This window comes from Ambystoma mexicanum, chromosome 3q, assembly GCF_040938575.1.
Source record: "Ambystoma mexicanum isolate Mex_15411 chromosome 3q, UKY_AmexF1_1, whole genome shotgun sequence".
In the NCBI taxonomy this organism is placed as follows: domain Eukaryota; kingdom Metazoa; phylum Chordata; class Amphibia; order Caudata; family Ambystomatidae; genus Ambystoma; species Ambystoma mexicanum.
Genome location: NC_090926.1, coordinates 1,079,329,085 through 1,079,345,724, shown reverse-complemented (window position 1 = coordinate 1,079,345,724; position 16,640 = coordinate 1,079,329,085). Strand labels below are relative to the sequence as shown.

The following is a 16,640-nucleotide window of genomic DNA, read 5'->3' as shown; positions in this document are numbered from 1 at the left end:
TCTCAAGGTGCTATGCCCCTTTAACACTTCACGTGATTGTCAATTCATTTAACAGTTCACACAGAGACTTTTGAGAGCGTGTCCCGCTTCTTTCAGACCCACGCGACCATTCCGCTACAATGTATACTTGCACAATCACTGGTACCTTCACAGCGCTTGCGGTCAGTTTCACACCGTGTTTCCTATTCTCTGAAACTCTCCGGCTTCGTTTGCAGGCTCCTCGCATAACGCGCTGGACTTGCTTCAACTTGGATATCTCCAGCGCCATTGGAGAACAAGCACTTTTCTTCATTAGAAGACTGACGCCTCAGCATGCCGCCTTCTCTTGCCTTGCAGTTATGCCAGAGAACTCTTGTAGTTCAAAACCTTAGCTAGCATTGGTCTGGGCGGAGCCCCTAGTGGGGGTAGCCTGACGAGGGAGCGATGGGCTCGTTCGATGGTGAATCCCTGCGTGAGGTCCTGCGATCCGACTTCCTGGATCAGTAAGTTCTCCACATAATTAGTGGGGTCTGCTCCCTCGATTCCCTCTGGTAGCCCAACTATTTGTATATCGTTCCTGCACGCTCGTCCTTCTGCCTCTTCAGCTCTGTCTTCTAGTAACTTCACCTTCTGCATGAGGATGTCCACTTCTTTCGTTGTCTGCGCTCTCACCTCAGTGTTTTCCCAGACCTGTGCCTCTAATTTGTCAGTTCTTTCCACTAAGGCTTGGATATCTTGACGTAGCAGTCCCAAATCAATAGCCACCGCATCTATCTTATTCTCCACTGCATCAATCTTATTCTCCAAAGTTGCTCGTAGCGACCCCTATGGCTTCTAGAATCTGTTTGTTCCCTAGTTCCACCTCGCTTCCAGGTGGTGAGATATAGCCCTTGCTTCCCTCTCAGTCGACAGTGTCCGGTCTGTGTGCTGCACCCATGCAATGGTCTCCAGTGTGGTCTGCTTGACCTTGCCACCTTTAGAAGCCATCTCTCCCGCTATCACCTCCCGGCTGCTGCGTGAATGTGGCCTCTCGGGGTCGTTTGTTGCTTGTGCGTTATGGGATGCGCAGTCTACACTTGTCCTGGCGGGATATACGCAGTGTCCTTATGTAAGTATCACTTCCCACCTGCCCTCCGTGTCGTAGCGTTCCCAGCACCGGGGGCGTCTCCCTCTTTTCCTCCTGGCTTTTTTAGGGCGCTTAGTTTATGCTCACCAGAGCATTACTTCCAGGAATATGTCCTCTTGTGGGCAAACACTTCTGATATATGGGCCAAAGTGGCGTTGCATGGATTCGCGTGAGCCCACTAGAGTGTCCACAATGCCTGGCATCAACCCAATAGCAACCATCGCCTAGTGGCCTTCAACTGTGTCTCCTGGACATGTGCACCTCAAAACATTATCTCCTCTCCCGAGCCCACGTGCCAAGGTGCATGCGGCACAGCTGGTATTGTTGGTCTGGAGGTGGCCTCTATTCCTGGGGCTCCTCTGCAGTCTGGGGAGGCCCCCACAAATGCTTGAGGACGAGTCTTTCTGTCCGGGGCACGTAAATGCTGCTGGGGTGCTAAGGTATATGTGCTACCTTGTACACTACCACCAGCTATGGCAGTCCGGTGTGCCTTCAGTCTCGGATCTCCCCACGAGGGCCGAGTTAATTTGGTTGCCGCACGCTCTCCAGCTGGGGGGACGACTATAATTGTGGGCACCTTGGCATCCCATTGTCCGATGACTTCTGCAGTCTTCCGGTAGGGTGTTATGAGCTGAGGGGGGGGGGGGGGGCACTGCTGTATAAAGGGTGTTGGAGTTCTTCCAGGCCTCCCCTTCCCCTAGCTCCTTACCGCTATTTTCGGGCTCAACCTACTCCTCTTCATTCGTTTCACAGTCCCGCACCCATTTCTCATCTGCAGCACGCTGGTCCTCTGCGATCTGGTGAATCACGGCCGCCCAACGGGGTGCTACGGTCGGGGGGGGGGCAGTTACTGTGTCGGAGGAATGTGAGTGTTCTCGAACCCCCTCCTCCTTTCAGCACCTCACCGCCATTCTCGACGTCGCCCTGCACCTCCACACTTTCATTGTGATCCCGCGCCAGCCTCCATTCTACAGGCGCCCAGCTCCGGTGCCACGTGTGCCCTCTCATTCTGGAGCTCTGCTGTAGATGCTCCGGGCCGTATCGCACTTGCAAGTGCCCAGTTCTTACAAGTCTGCACTCTCGCTTGTGGCGTTCCGGGTTCTGTGTCCACTAATAGTGATGTGGTACATGATCTCGCGGTGCTCTACTGCGGGTGGGCACACTAACAAATCTTGTGCGTGCGGTCCACCCTGGTCTACAGCGTCTTTGAGGCTATTTGGGCTTCTCCGCTCCAGTTCACTTCTAATCTGGGGCAGTCTCCTGGTGCAGACCGCTCCGGGCACCTCCGGCAGGGCGTAGAATCCCATCCTTCCAGAGCGCACAACGTCTTTGTTCACCTCCACTTTGCCCCCGAAGCTCCAGCCGCCATTTGGTCTCCTCTTCGACTCAAGTTTTCTCAATTGCTCGGGCAGAGATCGGTCCTTTCAGGGCAATTTCGTTCAATGCAGCGACGCACTGTATCTTCCCACTGCCATAAGCCGTAGAAAAATTTTCTTAAACGTTTTTGGCAGCTGTTTTATGCTGGATCAGCAGGAGCTCACGAAGAGCACGTCCTCCCAACATGGCCTCTAGCCACGCCCCCTCAGTCATAATTACTTATGGCTTTCTACATTTGTATTCCTTTTAATATACTACAGGACATAGGCCATGAGAATTTTCATTTGGTCAATTTAATCCTAATGAATGAGTTAATATTGATTGCATGGGGTGTTTAATTGGCAATTACATGATATGATATGTTAGGTTATTTATAACGCACTTAATACCCAGAGGTTTCTAAGCGCAGACCCGGGGTTCAAACCTGTTTTGCTCTGTGTCGTCTTGCTCCCAAGGCGAGCACGTTGCCCCTGAGCTATCCTCCGGAGAACGGCATGTCATGTTTTGTATTGGGTATTGGCTTGGTATGCATGTAATATTTGTTGCAGCTGTATTTGTAAACTTTTATGGTACGATTTATTTTTTACCAAAATAGAGTACTGACTGACTCATGGTTGCTCTGTCCACCTCCTGCACATAAAGCCCTTTCTCAAATGGTAACCTTCCTCCAATCAATGTCCTTTTAATAAACTCCTCTTTCTAGACAACAAACCTCCTCTTCCAAAGTAATTTTCTCCAAATTCCATCGTTCTCAATACACTTCTTGCTAGCCACTCTCCTCCAGACATGTTTTGCCAGCTCCTACTCAAACACCCCACACCTGAGCTAACGCTGCTTTTATAATCTGGTTCCCCCTCCACGGAGGTAGGGCATACGGAAAAAGGTTGCATCTGTATAGGTTCAACTAACCTTGTTTGCGATTGGATCATGTGCCTGGCTCATATCATGGGTGGCCATGTTCCTGGTCTGGGGTGATATGAAGGCCTGTCGCCATCTTGGATTCCAAAATGGCCCTGGTCGTGGCGAAGGAGGGCTTAGTTTCTCTTCTCTCCTCTTGGGGATGTACTGAGATGCCTGCTCTACTCCGAGTTCCTGTGCCTCTCCAGCATGGGACTCAGGAGTCATAACTGTAATGAAAGCTTTTTTGTGTGGAAAAGTTGACACTTTGTAACTTCCATGACATTAGCTAGAGCAAGAGTACAATGGTTGTGTAATACTTTATCTGAGTGAGTCCATCAGAACGTGCTGAACGTGTTATCAATTATTGTACGTAGTAGGATTATATCTATATCAGGCCCGCAGCGTGTGCTGGTCAATGTTATGTGTGTGAATTTCCTGGCAGTGTTGCTGAAGAAATGAATGCATAAAAGCCTCTGCTTTCAAGTTCAGGTTTTCCCGGACAGACTGCCAGAGACACCATTGTTTCAAAATCACTGCCTGAAGCCTGACACTTACTCAGCACAACTGCCAAAGTTAACATGGTATCTAGAGCCTCTGCTGGTTTCTTAGCCCTCCAGCTTGGACCCTTTAAAGGGGCTGACACCCATTCCTTAATTAAGCAACAGGATAGATCTGATTAACATGGTGGGGCCACTTCCATGGGCCTGGCAAACACAAACAGGGATGTCCTCCATGGTTTGGTGCCTGAGTTCCCCTATAAACATCAATGGGATCTTCGTATGTTGACATCGGGCAGTCCCCTGGCCCACCCTGAGGTCCCAAGTCTACCTTCTGCAATTACAGCATCCACTAGCTCAAGCTTGAACCGCCCTCAAAGCCAATGACAGCATCCACTAGCTCAAGCTTGATCCGCCCTTAAAGCCCACCCCAGTGCCAGTCCCCAGGGTCAGGAAGGAGATATTGGCACAATAATGAGGTACATATGTACGAGTATCTCTCTGTTAACAATACTAGTGCAGTGCTTCAGCCAGCTGGGTTTCTCAGATGACACTGTCTCTAATCTCGCTATATTCCTATGGAGATTTGGCCTACAGAGCCAGACGGAATACGCTAGGCGAGGCGGCATCATTGATTCATACAGTGGTAACTCCTCCAACTGTTCTTGCATGCATGCTCAGCCCTACAGATAAGTGGTGTACCAACCACTTTTACGCCCTAAAAATAGGCAAATACTCCCAAAAAAGAAAAATTGGCAGTACACATACTCCCAACAACAATAGGAAAGAGGCAGAAAGGGGCCTGCCCCCCTCCCTGCCTTCATCCACACAGCTCCACGGTTATGTGTGGCCCAGTAGCATGCGCAATGCAATAGCAAGAAACTCTACTATTATGACTGCCCGATCTGAGGAGGTAAACATGCATATTTTAATGTACATGAATAATGTGTCATAAAGAAATAATTATTACAAAGCATTTTCGAATTTACAGTTAAACATATTTTTACTCGCTTATTAAATACTCCCATTGGGAATGGGAATTACTTTTTTACTCCCTAAAAAAACATTTTACTCAGAACTTTAAAAAATAGGGAGCAAAATATTCCCACTTCAAAAAAGTATCTGGTGCACTGTGCATGCTATTAGGAAGCACAAAAACGTGTGGTTCCACGGATGTGTGGAGTTTGATGGGGCCCTACCCAACTTCAGATTCCATAAAACTACATATGATTTACTCACCCATGGGATGGCTGGTACCTGCTACTGCTACTCCATCACGGTCCTTGTTCTCCGTGCAATATGTCCCATCTTCATCTTTTATTTGTAATGAAACCAGCTCATACCCTGTTGTATTAAAAAAAGTTGTTTATGTTACTGAGATATGCAGAGTTATCATTTAACAGGAGGGACAAAGTCACTGTAGCCCCTGCAGCCAAGGAAGACTGGGAAACCCTGGTGGTTAGGGGATCCATCAGATGATCATGTAAACACTGGAGACAGTAAATGGGGGATCCCCTGCACCTCCGGTTCTCCCAATGCTACAAAAGAGAACAAGGGCACATGTGTCTCCTAGATAGCCATGGGAGAGTACACACACACACACACACACACCCCCGACCCAACCCCCTATCCTCCCAAGCACAAGATTGGGAATTCTTCAAACCTGCCAGGCAATGTGCAGGCAGCGCACTCCCATAGGAAACAGGCTGTACACTCCAGTATGACCTGAACAGGACATGAGCAAAACCATTAATGTTAGAAAGCGTGAGAAGAGATGGAATCAGGCTGGAGGAGGTTGGGGGTAGAGGAGGGAAGAGAAGATTTTGGATGAGGGGAAGCGAGATCAGGAGCAGGTGGAGGAACAACAGCAAGAACAGAAGTAAGAGTAGGAAGAGAGCAAGAGGTGACATGCCAGAACCACGAGGGCCCTCTCAGAGCAGAGACAAGGACCAAGAGGGGATCTTATCTAGGGGTCCAAGTGATCCAGTGCCTAGTGGAGAATCGCTATTTAGCTTTCTCCATAAAGGTTGGAGAGTCACAGGCGCAGCAACGATCATACTTGTCTCATAGTATACACCCAAAGCCTCAAAAGTGGTCTGCCACCCTGCTCTTTTCAGCACCTTTCAGGCGCTAATACCAAATAATTCCACTTGCATATAGAACATGCTCAGGGGAACACTAACTTTAAGATTCTTGGACTTTGCCCAATACCGGGCAAACAACAAGCAGCCAGCATGCAAAAGAGCTATTCCATGCCAGAGCCTGCTCAGGATCCAGAGGCCCTTTGAAACTTCCGGAGCATCCTTCCTTGTGGAGCTTTGCACACACCTTAGATTTGTGTACTCCTCCAGCGTGGCTCCCTAAGCGAGCTCACAAATGCTCACAGATCACAAGGGTAGGACTGGCAGCTCCTGCTCAGGGAGTGGAAGAAACCCCCAAGGACATGGGTGCATTCCAAGCATCTTCCCTACAATACCAGCAAATTAACACAACAAACTCATCCGCGGCTCTCTTCTGCTTCAAACAAAGAGATCTATGAAATCCAAGATGGTGGAGTAGAAAGTTAAATTCTTGATCTGCATTCTCTGTTCATTACGAGGCCCAGATAAAAATATGTGCTCCAGGCAATCCAGGTCAGCTATCTATTTAGGAAGTTAAAACCAAAGCTACAGATCATCTGAGAGAGAATGGCCAAAATGGAAGGTTTCAAAATCTCAGGCTCTCAGTCAGGCAGTATAGGTGTTCGAGATTTTGAAGGCAGATGAAGAAAGAAGAAGCAGGTTGAGGAAGCTTAGTAGTTGTGTGAGGAGGATGGAAGCTAGTTGGGGGAGAAGGAGTGGAAGGAAAAAAGAAGGTGGGAGAACATCAGGATGAGATTGGTGAACAGCAGAAGGAGGTGAAAGGTGAATATATTGAGGAGGTGGGAGAGCATCATGAGGAGCTTGGCGAAGACAAGAAGGATATCATAGAGAATTATCAAAGCCCCATGGTGGAAGGAGGTACAATAGCAGGGTGTGTCGCAGAGGCAGGCCAAGACCACCATAGAGGTAAGTCCAGAAGGGGAGACTATCAGTCTCTAGAAAATCAGTAAATGTTCCTTGGGTTGATGGAAATGTTGAGAATATTCCAAGCTCTTCAACTATCCCTGATGCTCTTGGCAAAGCTACCCTGGATTTGAGAAACGTTGAGGTCTCATTGTCTGCAAGAATGCTTGGTGTCCCAAGGACAACCCAGGCTTTTCCCCAAGAAGACTGGCAGAAGGGAGAAAAGGGTGTGGGTAAGCATGGATGTCATTTAGAGTATGCCAGGGCAAACGACTCGCATCTCTGGTGACTTTCTTGGTACCACTGGCACTGCACTTGCAACCCCTGGCTCAAGAATCACAGCAGAAGCACTGAAACAAAAGCAACCAATTCCCTGATGAGAGCCATCTTTCATTTCAATGCTTCCCATTCCTTTTCCTTCACCTAGACCCTAGGCAGACTCCTATTCGCTGCTGATGGGCTGGGGAAGGAACAAGGCATGGGAAATTCACACCCATACCATGTCAACATAACCTGCTACAATTGTGTGAGAAGGAAGAATAAAACCGAGCTGTTGGAGCATGAGTTCAGTATTAGTGCTGCATCTTCCAACGTCTTGAAAAGTATGCCAGACTTGTACCACTTAAATACATTGGGGTACCCCCTGATCACGCTCACATCAGAGTAAATTCACCCCTCTAGGGAATTAAAGCCATGAATCTATCTTGGTGCTCGGCCTAGAGCTTTAATACTCTTGACTTGGTTTCTAGATACTGGCAGAGCTCATCTAAAACTATTCTTCTTGCCATACAAGGGATGCAGTAGTCTCCAGTGTTACATGGCCAGGTTTACATTTAAACCAATCCTACTTTAACATACTGCCTCCTCTGCAAGAATACATTGTGCTTCATTACGAGTCTGGCGGTAGCCATGCCGGTAAAACCGGCAGGCTGCCGCCGGACCCAGAATGAATTACCACCTCCGTGAATGCCGGAATCACCAGGGAATTACAACCCCAGTGACCCAGTAATTACAGAGGCGGAATTCCATTAATCCCCATTCCCATGGACTCCCATAAGACTACATGGGGATGGGGACAATGGAAACACTGGCACCGTAAATAACGGTGCTGGTGTTTCCATTTACGTCTGCAGGCGGGTGGCGTTACTCCCGCCAGGTCAGACCTGGCGGGAGTGACATCACCCGCCTGCAGCACTCGTAGTCTGCCGGTCCTGAGACAACGGTGGCAGCAGGTTTACCGCCCCCATTGTTTCTGGACCGGCAGGCTTGTAATGAGGACCATTGTTGCTCTTGTTTAGCATCATTTATTTATTTATTTATTTATTTGCATTTGTTTAAAGCGCACAAACAGCCCGTGAGCATTGTGGCGCTGTTACATGGAGCATATTGGCTGGTTACAAAATAGCAGGTTACAAAAGGCAGGTTGATACAACCAGAAGTTACAGGAATAGGTACGATGATGATTACAAGTCATTTTTTTACACTAGTAATTTTAGATACATGAGCTAGCAGTTCAGGCATGGCGCATTAAGGAACAGTTTGTATCAGCGGCAGAGGGTGGGGTAGGATTAGGTAAAGAGAGTAGTTTTGAGGGATTTGCGAAAGGAGTACAGGGAGGGTTCGGCTCTGAGAGCGATGGGGTAATCGTTCCAGAGCTTGGGTGCTATGTGTGGGAAGCCGATGCCTCCAGCTTTTGCTCTTCTTATATTTGGAACTTGGAGTTGGTTAGCAAGGTGCCTTCTTATTGGCCGGCAGGAGGATTTCCTGATTATGGTTTCTGATAAGTAGGAGGGAGCAGTGTGGTTAATGCATTTATGTGTGAGGGTGAGTATTTTAAAGTTGATTCTATCCTTGACTGGGAGCCAGTGGGCGTTTGCTAGGGCCTGCGATATATGAACAGATTTAGGGATGTGCAGGGCAGCACGGAGCGCGTTGTTTTGCACTATTTGGAGCTTATTTAGATTTTTCGAGGATGTGCCGGCTAAGAGGGTGTTGCAGTAATCAAGTCTAGCTCCTATCGTGGCTCTAGCAATGGAGAGGCAGTTGGGAGTGGTAAGGTAGGGTTTTATGGCATAGATGAGTTTAGTGGTCAGAGCGGATGAAGAGGAGATGGCGCTAACTTGTCTTGTCATAGAGAGTGTAGCGTCAAGATAGACTCCTAAGGTCTTCACCGCCGTGGAGACAGGTATGTTAATGTTGTCGATAGGCATGTGTGAGTAGTCTTGGCTGAGCTTGGATAGAATTTCGCTGGGGGCCAAGATGATGATCTCTGTTTTGTCGCCGTTAAGGCAAAGACCATTGATAGCCATCCAAGTTTGTATCGTGGTGTAGATGTTGAGGAGTGCTTCTGTGTCCTGTGTATAGTCTCCTGTGAGTGGAAGGAGTACTTGTGTGTCATCGGCATAGTTTGTGTAGGCTATGCCGAGAGAATCCAGTAAGTCAAAGAGGGGTTTAGTAAAGAGGTTGTAGAGGGTTGGTGCAGTGAATGACCTTTGCGGGACTCTGCAGCTTATGGTGGTTGGGGGAGCGTTAGCCTGGTCAGAGTACACTTTCATGGCTCTACCTTCTAGAAATTAGGTGATCCAAGTCGTTGCTACGTGTGAAAAATGAGCATCATGGAATAGGTGGGATGTGAGGATGCCATGGTCAACTAGGTCAAACGCTGCGGAGAGTTCGAGTAGTAGGAGGAGGAGGGCAGGCTTGCCTGTGTCCATTATACTAGTGATTTGATTCTTTAAATCTAGGAGGGCAGTTTCGGTTCCATGGCCTCTGCGGAAACCCGACTGTCTTCTACCTAGAATAGCATGGGCTTCGAGGTATTGCTGTATTTGGTTGTGGGCGGCTTTGTCTAGGATTTTGAGAAGGAAGGGGACAGTGGTGATGGGGCATTAGTTGTTGGGGGCAGTAGGATCTAGTGAGGGTTTTTTAAGAGTGGGCGAACCCAGGCTTCTTTTAGGCATTGAGGTACGGTTCCTGATGAGAAAGAAGCATTGATGAAAGCTGTGATGATCGGGGTGAGTGCTTCTGAGCACTCTTTGATGATGGTGGGTGGGCATATGTCCCCTTTGCATGTGGAAGGTTTGATACTTTTGAGTAGGGAGGAGACTTCTAGCTCGGTAACTTCTCTAAAGGTAAAGAGGGGTATTTGCGGGAGAGGATTGTGAGAGGGGAGTGAGGTGGACATGGGGAGGTTGTTGAGTGCTTTACGTTGAGATGCTATTTCGTCTTGCAGCGTTTTCACTTTATTAAGGAGAGCTGTCTGGATGCCTGTGCACCATGCTTCATCCTTGATGATCTCGTCAGGGCTGGACTCGGGAGTGGTGAGTTCTTTGAATATAGAAAATATTTCTCTGGATTTGGAGCTAGCTTTAGTAATTCTCTGATTAAATGATTCGGATTTGGCTTTGAATATGGCCTTTTTGTAGGTCCGTGTGATTTCTTTGAACTCGTTGAGGGATGATTGGTTGGGTGTAGATTGCCAGTTGGATAGGGCTTTACGTTTCTTGATGCGTAATGCCGATAGTTCTCTGAGAACCAGGAGTTGAAGTGCATGGATTTTTTCTCTTTTTTTTCTTCCAGCGGGGCGATGGAGTCAATGGCTTGGGCGAGGGCCTTGTTGTAGAGGTTGGCGAGAGAGGTGGGATCTTGGTTAAAAGGATGCTTCAGTTCAGGGATATCACGAAGCGGAGCGAGGTTATTGGCCGAGATCATTTGCTATGTTACAAACATTCATACATAAACACATCTTCCCGCCATTCTCACAACACTTCACTCAATAAAATTATATTTTATCTGGTCCAGTAATTTCTACAAAACACTTATTTTTACATATTGTGGCATTGTGTGCATGAGCACGCACATTCTCCTATTCTTAGTCTGCATGGGCTTTTGATGGACAGAAACAGCTGCTCAGCCACTGTGTGCTCTGCGAGAGCTAGCCTCGGTGACGCAATGTCTGTAGTCTACTTTTAGCACAGGCCGCATGCTTCCTGGATGAGAGCCTGCTTTGAGAAAAGCTAACTACCTTTTAACAGTTTTGCAAATATATTCAGCTACATATTTATTTGTGCCTTATATTTAAATCCTACCTATCTTTATTTAGTGACCCTCCTCCCCCCTGGACTCTTGTAGTGCTCAGAAAACAGTTAACAGAAGTGTTGCCTAATTCGAAAGTGCTCGGGAAACTGGAGCAGAGGACTGGCACTTGTCACCAGTGGGGTAGCCCAGGCCAAGGCGTTTCCTGTTAAGTTTGAGATGAGGAAGCCTATGCAGGCTTGATCGGAGGCATAAGTCTGGGGCCGGAATGTGAAATGTATTATGCATGCCTCCATGAATTGTTTGAACCTGCTTGGTGAACCGTCATATTTCCCAGCGGCTAACGACATGGGAGGCAGTTCAGTCCTAGGTTCCTCCCTGTTTGCAACCATCTGTTGTAGAGTGGCGTTTTCCAATTTTAGGTCTTGTTGCTCCTGTGATAAGCCCTGTTCAGCGCTGAGCAGCTCCTGGACTTGTTCGGCAGTAGCCATGGTGGGAGTGTTTGGGCGTTGCAAACTGTCAAACTTGGGTTCCTCTTCTGCAAAATCTCTCAGTCCCAACCCCCCTCCTCCTCACCTGTACCTCCCGGTGCGGATACCTGTGGTTTCTTCTTTTTCCGATCTTTAGGTTTTTTCTTTTTGTAGAGGTACGGCCTCCCACGGGTGGAAGCCACTCTGCCACCTTGTCAGACAGGACGGGCAAAGGGCCCCCTCCCGCGAGCGCCAGCGAGAGGAAAAAAGCCCAAGGCTAAAAAAAACCTCTCTAGTAGATCCGGTAGAAGAAATGATTTCGCAGGTATGTATTGCGAAGCAGGAGGGTCAGTCTTGAGGACCGAGAAGGGATGATATGTGTCCTTAAAGAAGAGGAATGTTCAGTAAGCAATCCTCCAGCTGGATCGGAGGAACAAGACACCATAGTTGACAAGTGGCGGCTGCAAGGTAAGCGGAGCAGTGACACGTAAGGGGGGGGCGGTCCCAGGAGCGGACACTTGAGGCACCGAGGTACACAGAAAACCGCAAGGGAGATCCAAAGGAAAAAGACAGCAACAGAAGAGTAAGTAGAACAAGGGGAAAGAAGGAGAGGCCAGAAATAAAGGGTAAGGCGAAAGAAAGGCAGGCAAGGAGCGAAATGAGAGACCAAGGAGCCACCGGCGAAAACGGGGGTAAACAAGGGGTAGGAAGAGAGGGAACAGTGAGGACAGGCGGAAGAGCACGGGACGAGACCCGAAAGGAAACCAAGAAAATCCACAGTAGCAAAAAATTAGGAAGCCGAAAGGCTAGAACTAGCGTAGAACGAAAGCTATGGGGTTGCAACAAGCCGGGCAGCGCAAAGGGGCGTGGCTAAATACGGCAACGAAAGGAGAAGACAGAAAAGACTTGAATGGGCAACCAGGAAGCGGGAGTAAAGTGCGGCACACTCTAATGGTGGCGCAAACGCCAAGTGCTCCACGGGTTGCCAATTGGGCATGCCAGGGCAGCGCATGACAGATACAACCACCCGGGAGATCAATTGTAGCTGCAATTGATTCCATCCATAGAGGCTCTGTGAGTGCATACTGGCTTTTTTTCCTGAAGCCATTTGTGGGGGGGGGGGGGGGCATGATCTCCTACGTAAACGATTCAACCAATATGATTAACCACTTCAAGAATACTCCCAATGGCCCTAATGATATTCAAGTTATGTTGGATATGGTAGGTTTGTTCCCCAATTGGAATGTCTAGACATCTTGGGCACAATTCTTGATTCATGCAATGGTCATCACAATCCTCCCAGTTCGTTTATTATCGAATGCGCCAGATTAGCCATGACTGAAAAAGTCTTCTTATGTAAAAAAGAACTATAAGCAAAAGAATAGGGTCAGCATGGGTGCCACCTTTGCTCCCCGATGTTGCAAATGTGTACATGTCACATTTTGAGACTGTTTATTTTTTCCATCTATAACCCTTACATCAACTATTTCTTGGATCCAATCCTTCCTCTCTAATACAACCACTAGGGTCTTCTCACCTTCAGCTTGTGCGCCTCCAGTTCCCATCAATTACGGAGTTCCACAAGGATCTTGGCCTTGCCCACGCTCTATAATATATTCACAAAGCTTCTCTTTGACCGTCTCGACAATCTTGGCGTCACCTACACCAATTATGCTGATGATACCCAGATTCTCATCACACTCACTGGATGCTATACCAAAGACACCTAAATAATCAATAACATCTATCTAGAGATCCAAGCTTGCATGGCCACTCACAGTCTTTGTTTAAACGATAAAACCGAACTTCTGTTCATTGATTCCCAAGCTCGCTTAAACAAATTAGACAAATGCTATGCAGTATTTATCATTGACGGGAACACCATAAAAGTTTCTAATGAAGTCAGAACACTTGGAATCTACTTAGAATCCACTCTGGTGCTACAAAAACAAGCCAACTCCACAACCTCTTCCACGACGTACACTAACAAACTCATCAATGCTTGCAAGCCTTTCCTATCGACCACCAGCTGCATTACTCTAGCTAGAGCTCTGATCCTTTCGAAGCTTGACTACTGTAACACTCTATCCTGGGATCATCCGCGCGGAACCTAAACTAACTGCAAGTTCTTCAGAACAATGCCTTAAGATCGGCCCTGAACATCCCTCGCTCCAGTCACATTTCTTCCTTCAGAAGATGTCATGATGCCTACCCCCGGGCATCAGGACCAAAGCCCTCAGCTCCGGGAGCAGGCATCCAGACATTTGTTTAAACCTCAGCAGCCCCGGCTCGGGGCTGTCTGGGTTCAGTCCTGGCGCCTTAGGCGCCAGGCTCATCATAGAAATCAGTCCTGGCGCCATAGGCGCCAGGCTCATAGACTTTACTTACCTGATGCAGACCATGCTGCAAAAGAGTCCAAGCCTACATGAGGCCTGGATGGGACTATTTTGTTACAGGTACTATTTTTTACTCGGGCGTGGCTCTAGGGAACTTCTTACCTGGAACTACTTTGGAGGCTATTTAAACCACACCCGAACAGCAGCACATGCTTCGCGTTATCCTGCATCCAGCAGCGTGACGCTCACCGTACCTGCAGCTAGAATCCAGTCTTCTGCCACGCCCACCTCGAATCCAGAGCTCCTAGAATAAAGAAGGAGAAAAGGACAAGGTTAGAAAACTAACTTATTTCAAATTCCCCACCTAATTCCGGAACCATTTCATCTCCGGACCTGGAAAGTACATCAGTCCTGCACGCGTCGCTTCGCCAGCTCCAGCACGGCGCCATACTCACCAGTTCTCACAGCATCCTTCGATCCGGCACTGTCTACATCATTTCTTCGCCGTAATCCGGCACCTAGGGGACACAAGAAAAAACAAGGTGAGCCAAGGGAATCAACAAATACAACCTCTTACCACCATAGACTTACCTGATTTACCACCGGCGGTATTATTCCATAACTCTCCACATTTTCATATGCCGCATCTGTAAAGAGGGAGAAAAACACGTTAACGCATGCAATAGTTATCGGACAGCGTTGGGTAACACAGACTCTTACCTGAACGCCAGCAGCAGCTACGAGACCTCTTCTCACAAACTCAGTTGCAACTTAAGGAAGGAAGGGGACAAGAGTGAACATCGGGCACATTGAACTCTTTGAACTTGATACTTACCAATCCCGCCAGGGAGTTCAGAGTCAATACTTACCGGAACTCTCCCAACGCCTTCAAACCAGTGAAGTAACTGGTATCTACGCGCCTCTGCAAGACACGCAGACTGTAGAGCTCATTTTTACGAACATAAGGTGAGGTTACTAAGGGGATATCAGAGGTGATTAGTGGGGGAGAGCGAGAACAGTTGGGAGGCCATCACTAAAACCCACAGGTGGTTAATCCCTGTCTCCACTTGCAGGAAAATACTTCTTCGGGTCCAGCAGACAAGACTAGGCAGGCCAGTCCAGACAGTCATCTCTGCACTACGCATCACGTTGAAGGAGCCCGCAGCTGTCCAGGTCCGATCGACACCCCTGTGGGGTCCAGGTGAGCGTAACAGAAGAGAAGCCCGCTGGCTACCTATTCGAGAAAGAATCACACTAAGATCACTTGTCATTACCCACAAGTGTCTGGCGAACACAGCCGCTAAATACTTGTCAGTTAAATTCTCGAGACATCAGACCAACAGACCCACCAGATCTAACTATCTCAACCAAAACTCTATCCCAAACAATAACTTAAAAACAGCGGGAGGCTCCAGCTTCCCAGTGTTAGCGGCCAAATGCTGGAATTCCCTCCCCCTTGACATCAGAGCAGAGACATCATTCTGGTCCTTAAGAGCTAAGACCAAAGCATGGCTCCTTGCTCAAACGACTATCTAGCATGTACATCTACTCTGTTTAAGGTATCTCTCTTCATAAACTATCTAGTCACCATAATAATAATAATAATAATTTGGCATTTATATGGCGCTACGAACCCTCAGGTATCTGAGCGCTGCTTATTATTACCCACAGTGTGTGGTGCTCATTTATCGACCTCGGAAGGATGAAAGGCTGAGTTTGGCCTCGCCGGGATTTGAACCTGCGTTAGCAGGCTCTGCACGGATGTCAAAGTGAGCGCTCTACTCGCTGTGCCACTTGACCGGCTATACTGAGTTCATGCATGTACATAATGTATTGTTTTGTATATTCATCTGTTAACCATAATTGAGAACCACCTCCTGTATCCTTGTAAAAAAAAATGTTTTTATATGTAAAAAGGCTTTGTTCTTGTAAATATGTTTGCTTGCTTAGCTGCTACTTCAATGAATCATGTTGCTCATGGCTGCTAAGTGATCTGTAACCCACCGCATCCGCTGAAACTGATTATCTATGAATAATGCTATTTATTTGTTGTCTGTAACTGCTGTAACATACCATGTACCTAAACTTAAGCACCCGGATACCCTTGGGTGGGGTGCACTATACAAATAAAGTAAACTAATCTATATTGCCACCTGCAAACGGTATATAGATGACGTGTTCTGCATATGGACTGGCAGTGAAGCAGATCTAAAGAACTTTTTGGCTGGCTGGACACATGTGACGTTAACCTAGAATTTACCATGGAAGCAAATCAGCAGCAAGTTAGCTTCCTCGATCTCAAGATTCATAAAAACACTGAAAATCTGGCTACCTTCCTGATACAGGAAACCCTGGGACCGGAATGGAATGTTGCTTTCCACTAGTCTCCACCTGGCAAGGCTGAAAATCTATCTTGCCTTAAAGTCAGTTTCTCAGAAATCACAGACATTGCAGTGAAAGCAACAACTTTGTGATACATGCAGAACATCTTAAGTAGAGTTTCTTTGCTAGAGGGTACCCTAGGAAGGTAGTGAAAAGAAATTTGAAAAGAGATGCACATGCAAACAGGGAATTGGCATTGACTGCACAGCACAGAGATCCACAAGAAAGGTTGGTGTGTGTGTTACTACGTTCAGTCCAGTCAGCAGTCAAATGAAAAGAATCATACAAAAGAAATTGGCATTTGGTAAAACAACCTGGTGTAACACTAAACAAGAAACCCCTATTTGCCTTAATAAAATGGCAAATCTAAGGCAAAAATTAGTTCAGAGCTACAAAGTACCAAGTGAAATCTCCGGGGATAGGGCTCATAAGAAATTATGCCGGTCCGATAGCACAGCGAGTAGAGTGCCCGCTTTGACATCCGTGCTGAGCCT

The 16,640-nt window shown here is 47.6% G+C and overlaps 1 protein-coding gene across 2 annotated transcripts in view; it reads right to left on the bottom strand.

Moving 5' to 3' along the window:
* The window catches only part of LOC138583261 (zinc finger protein 569-like), a 180,779-nt gene that overhangs the window by 18,321 nt on the left and 145,818 nt on the right, over positions 1-16,640 (bottom strand). For both annotated transcript variants that reach the window (XM_069655338.1, XM_069655340.1), the window contains exon 6: positions 5,119-5,223. In XM_069655338.1, coding sequence (XP_069511439.1) covers positions 5,119-5,223 — 105 coding nt within the window. The remainder of the gene's footprint in view (positions 1-5,118; positions 5,224-16,640) is intronic.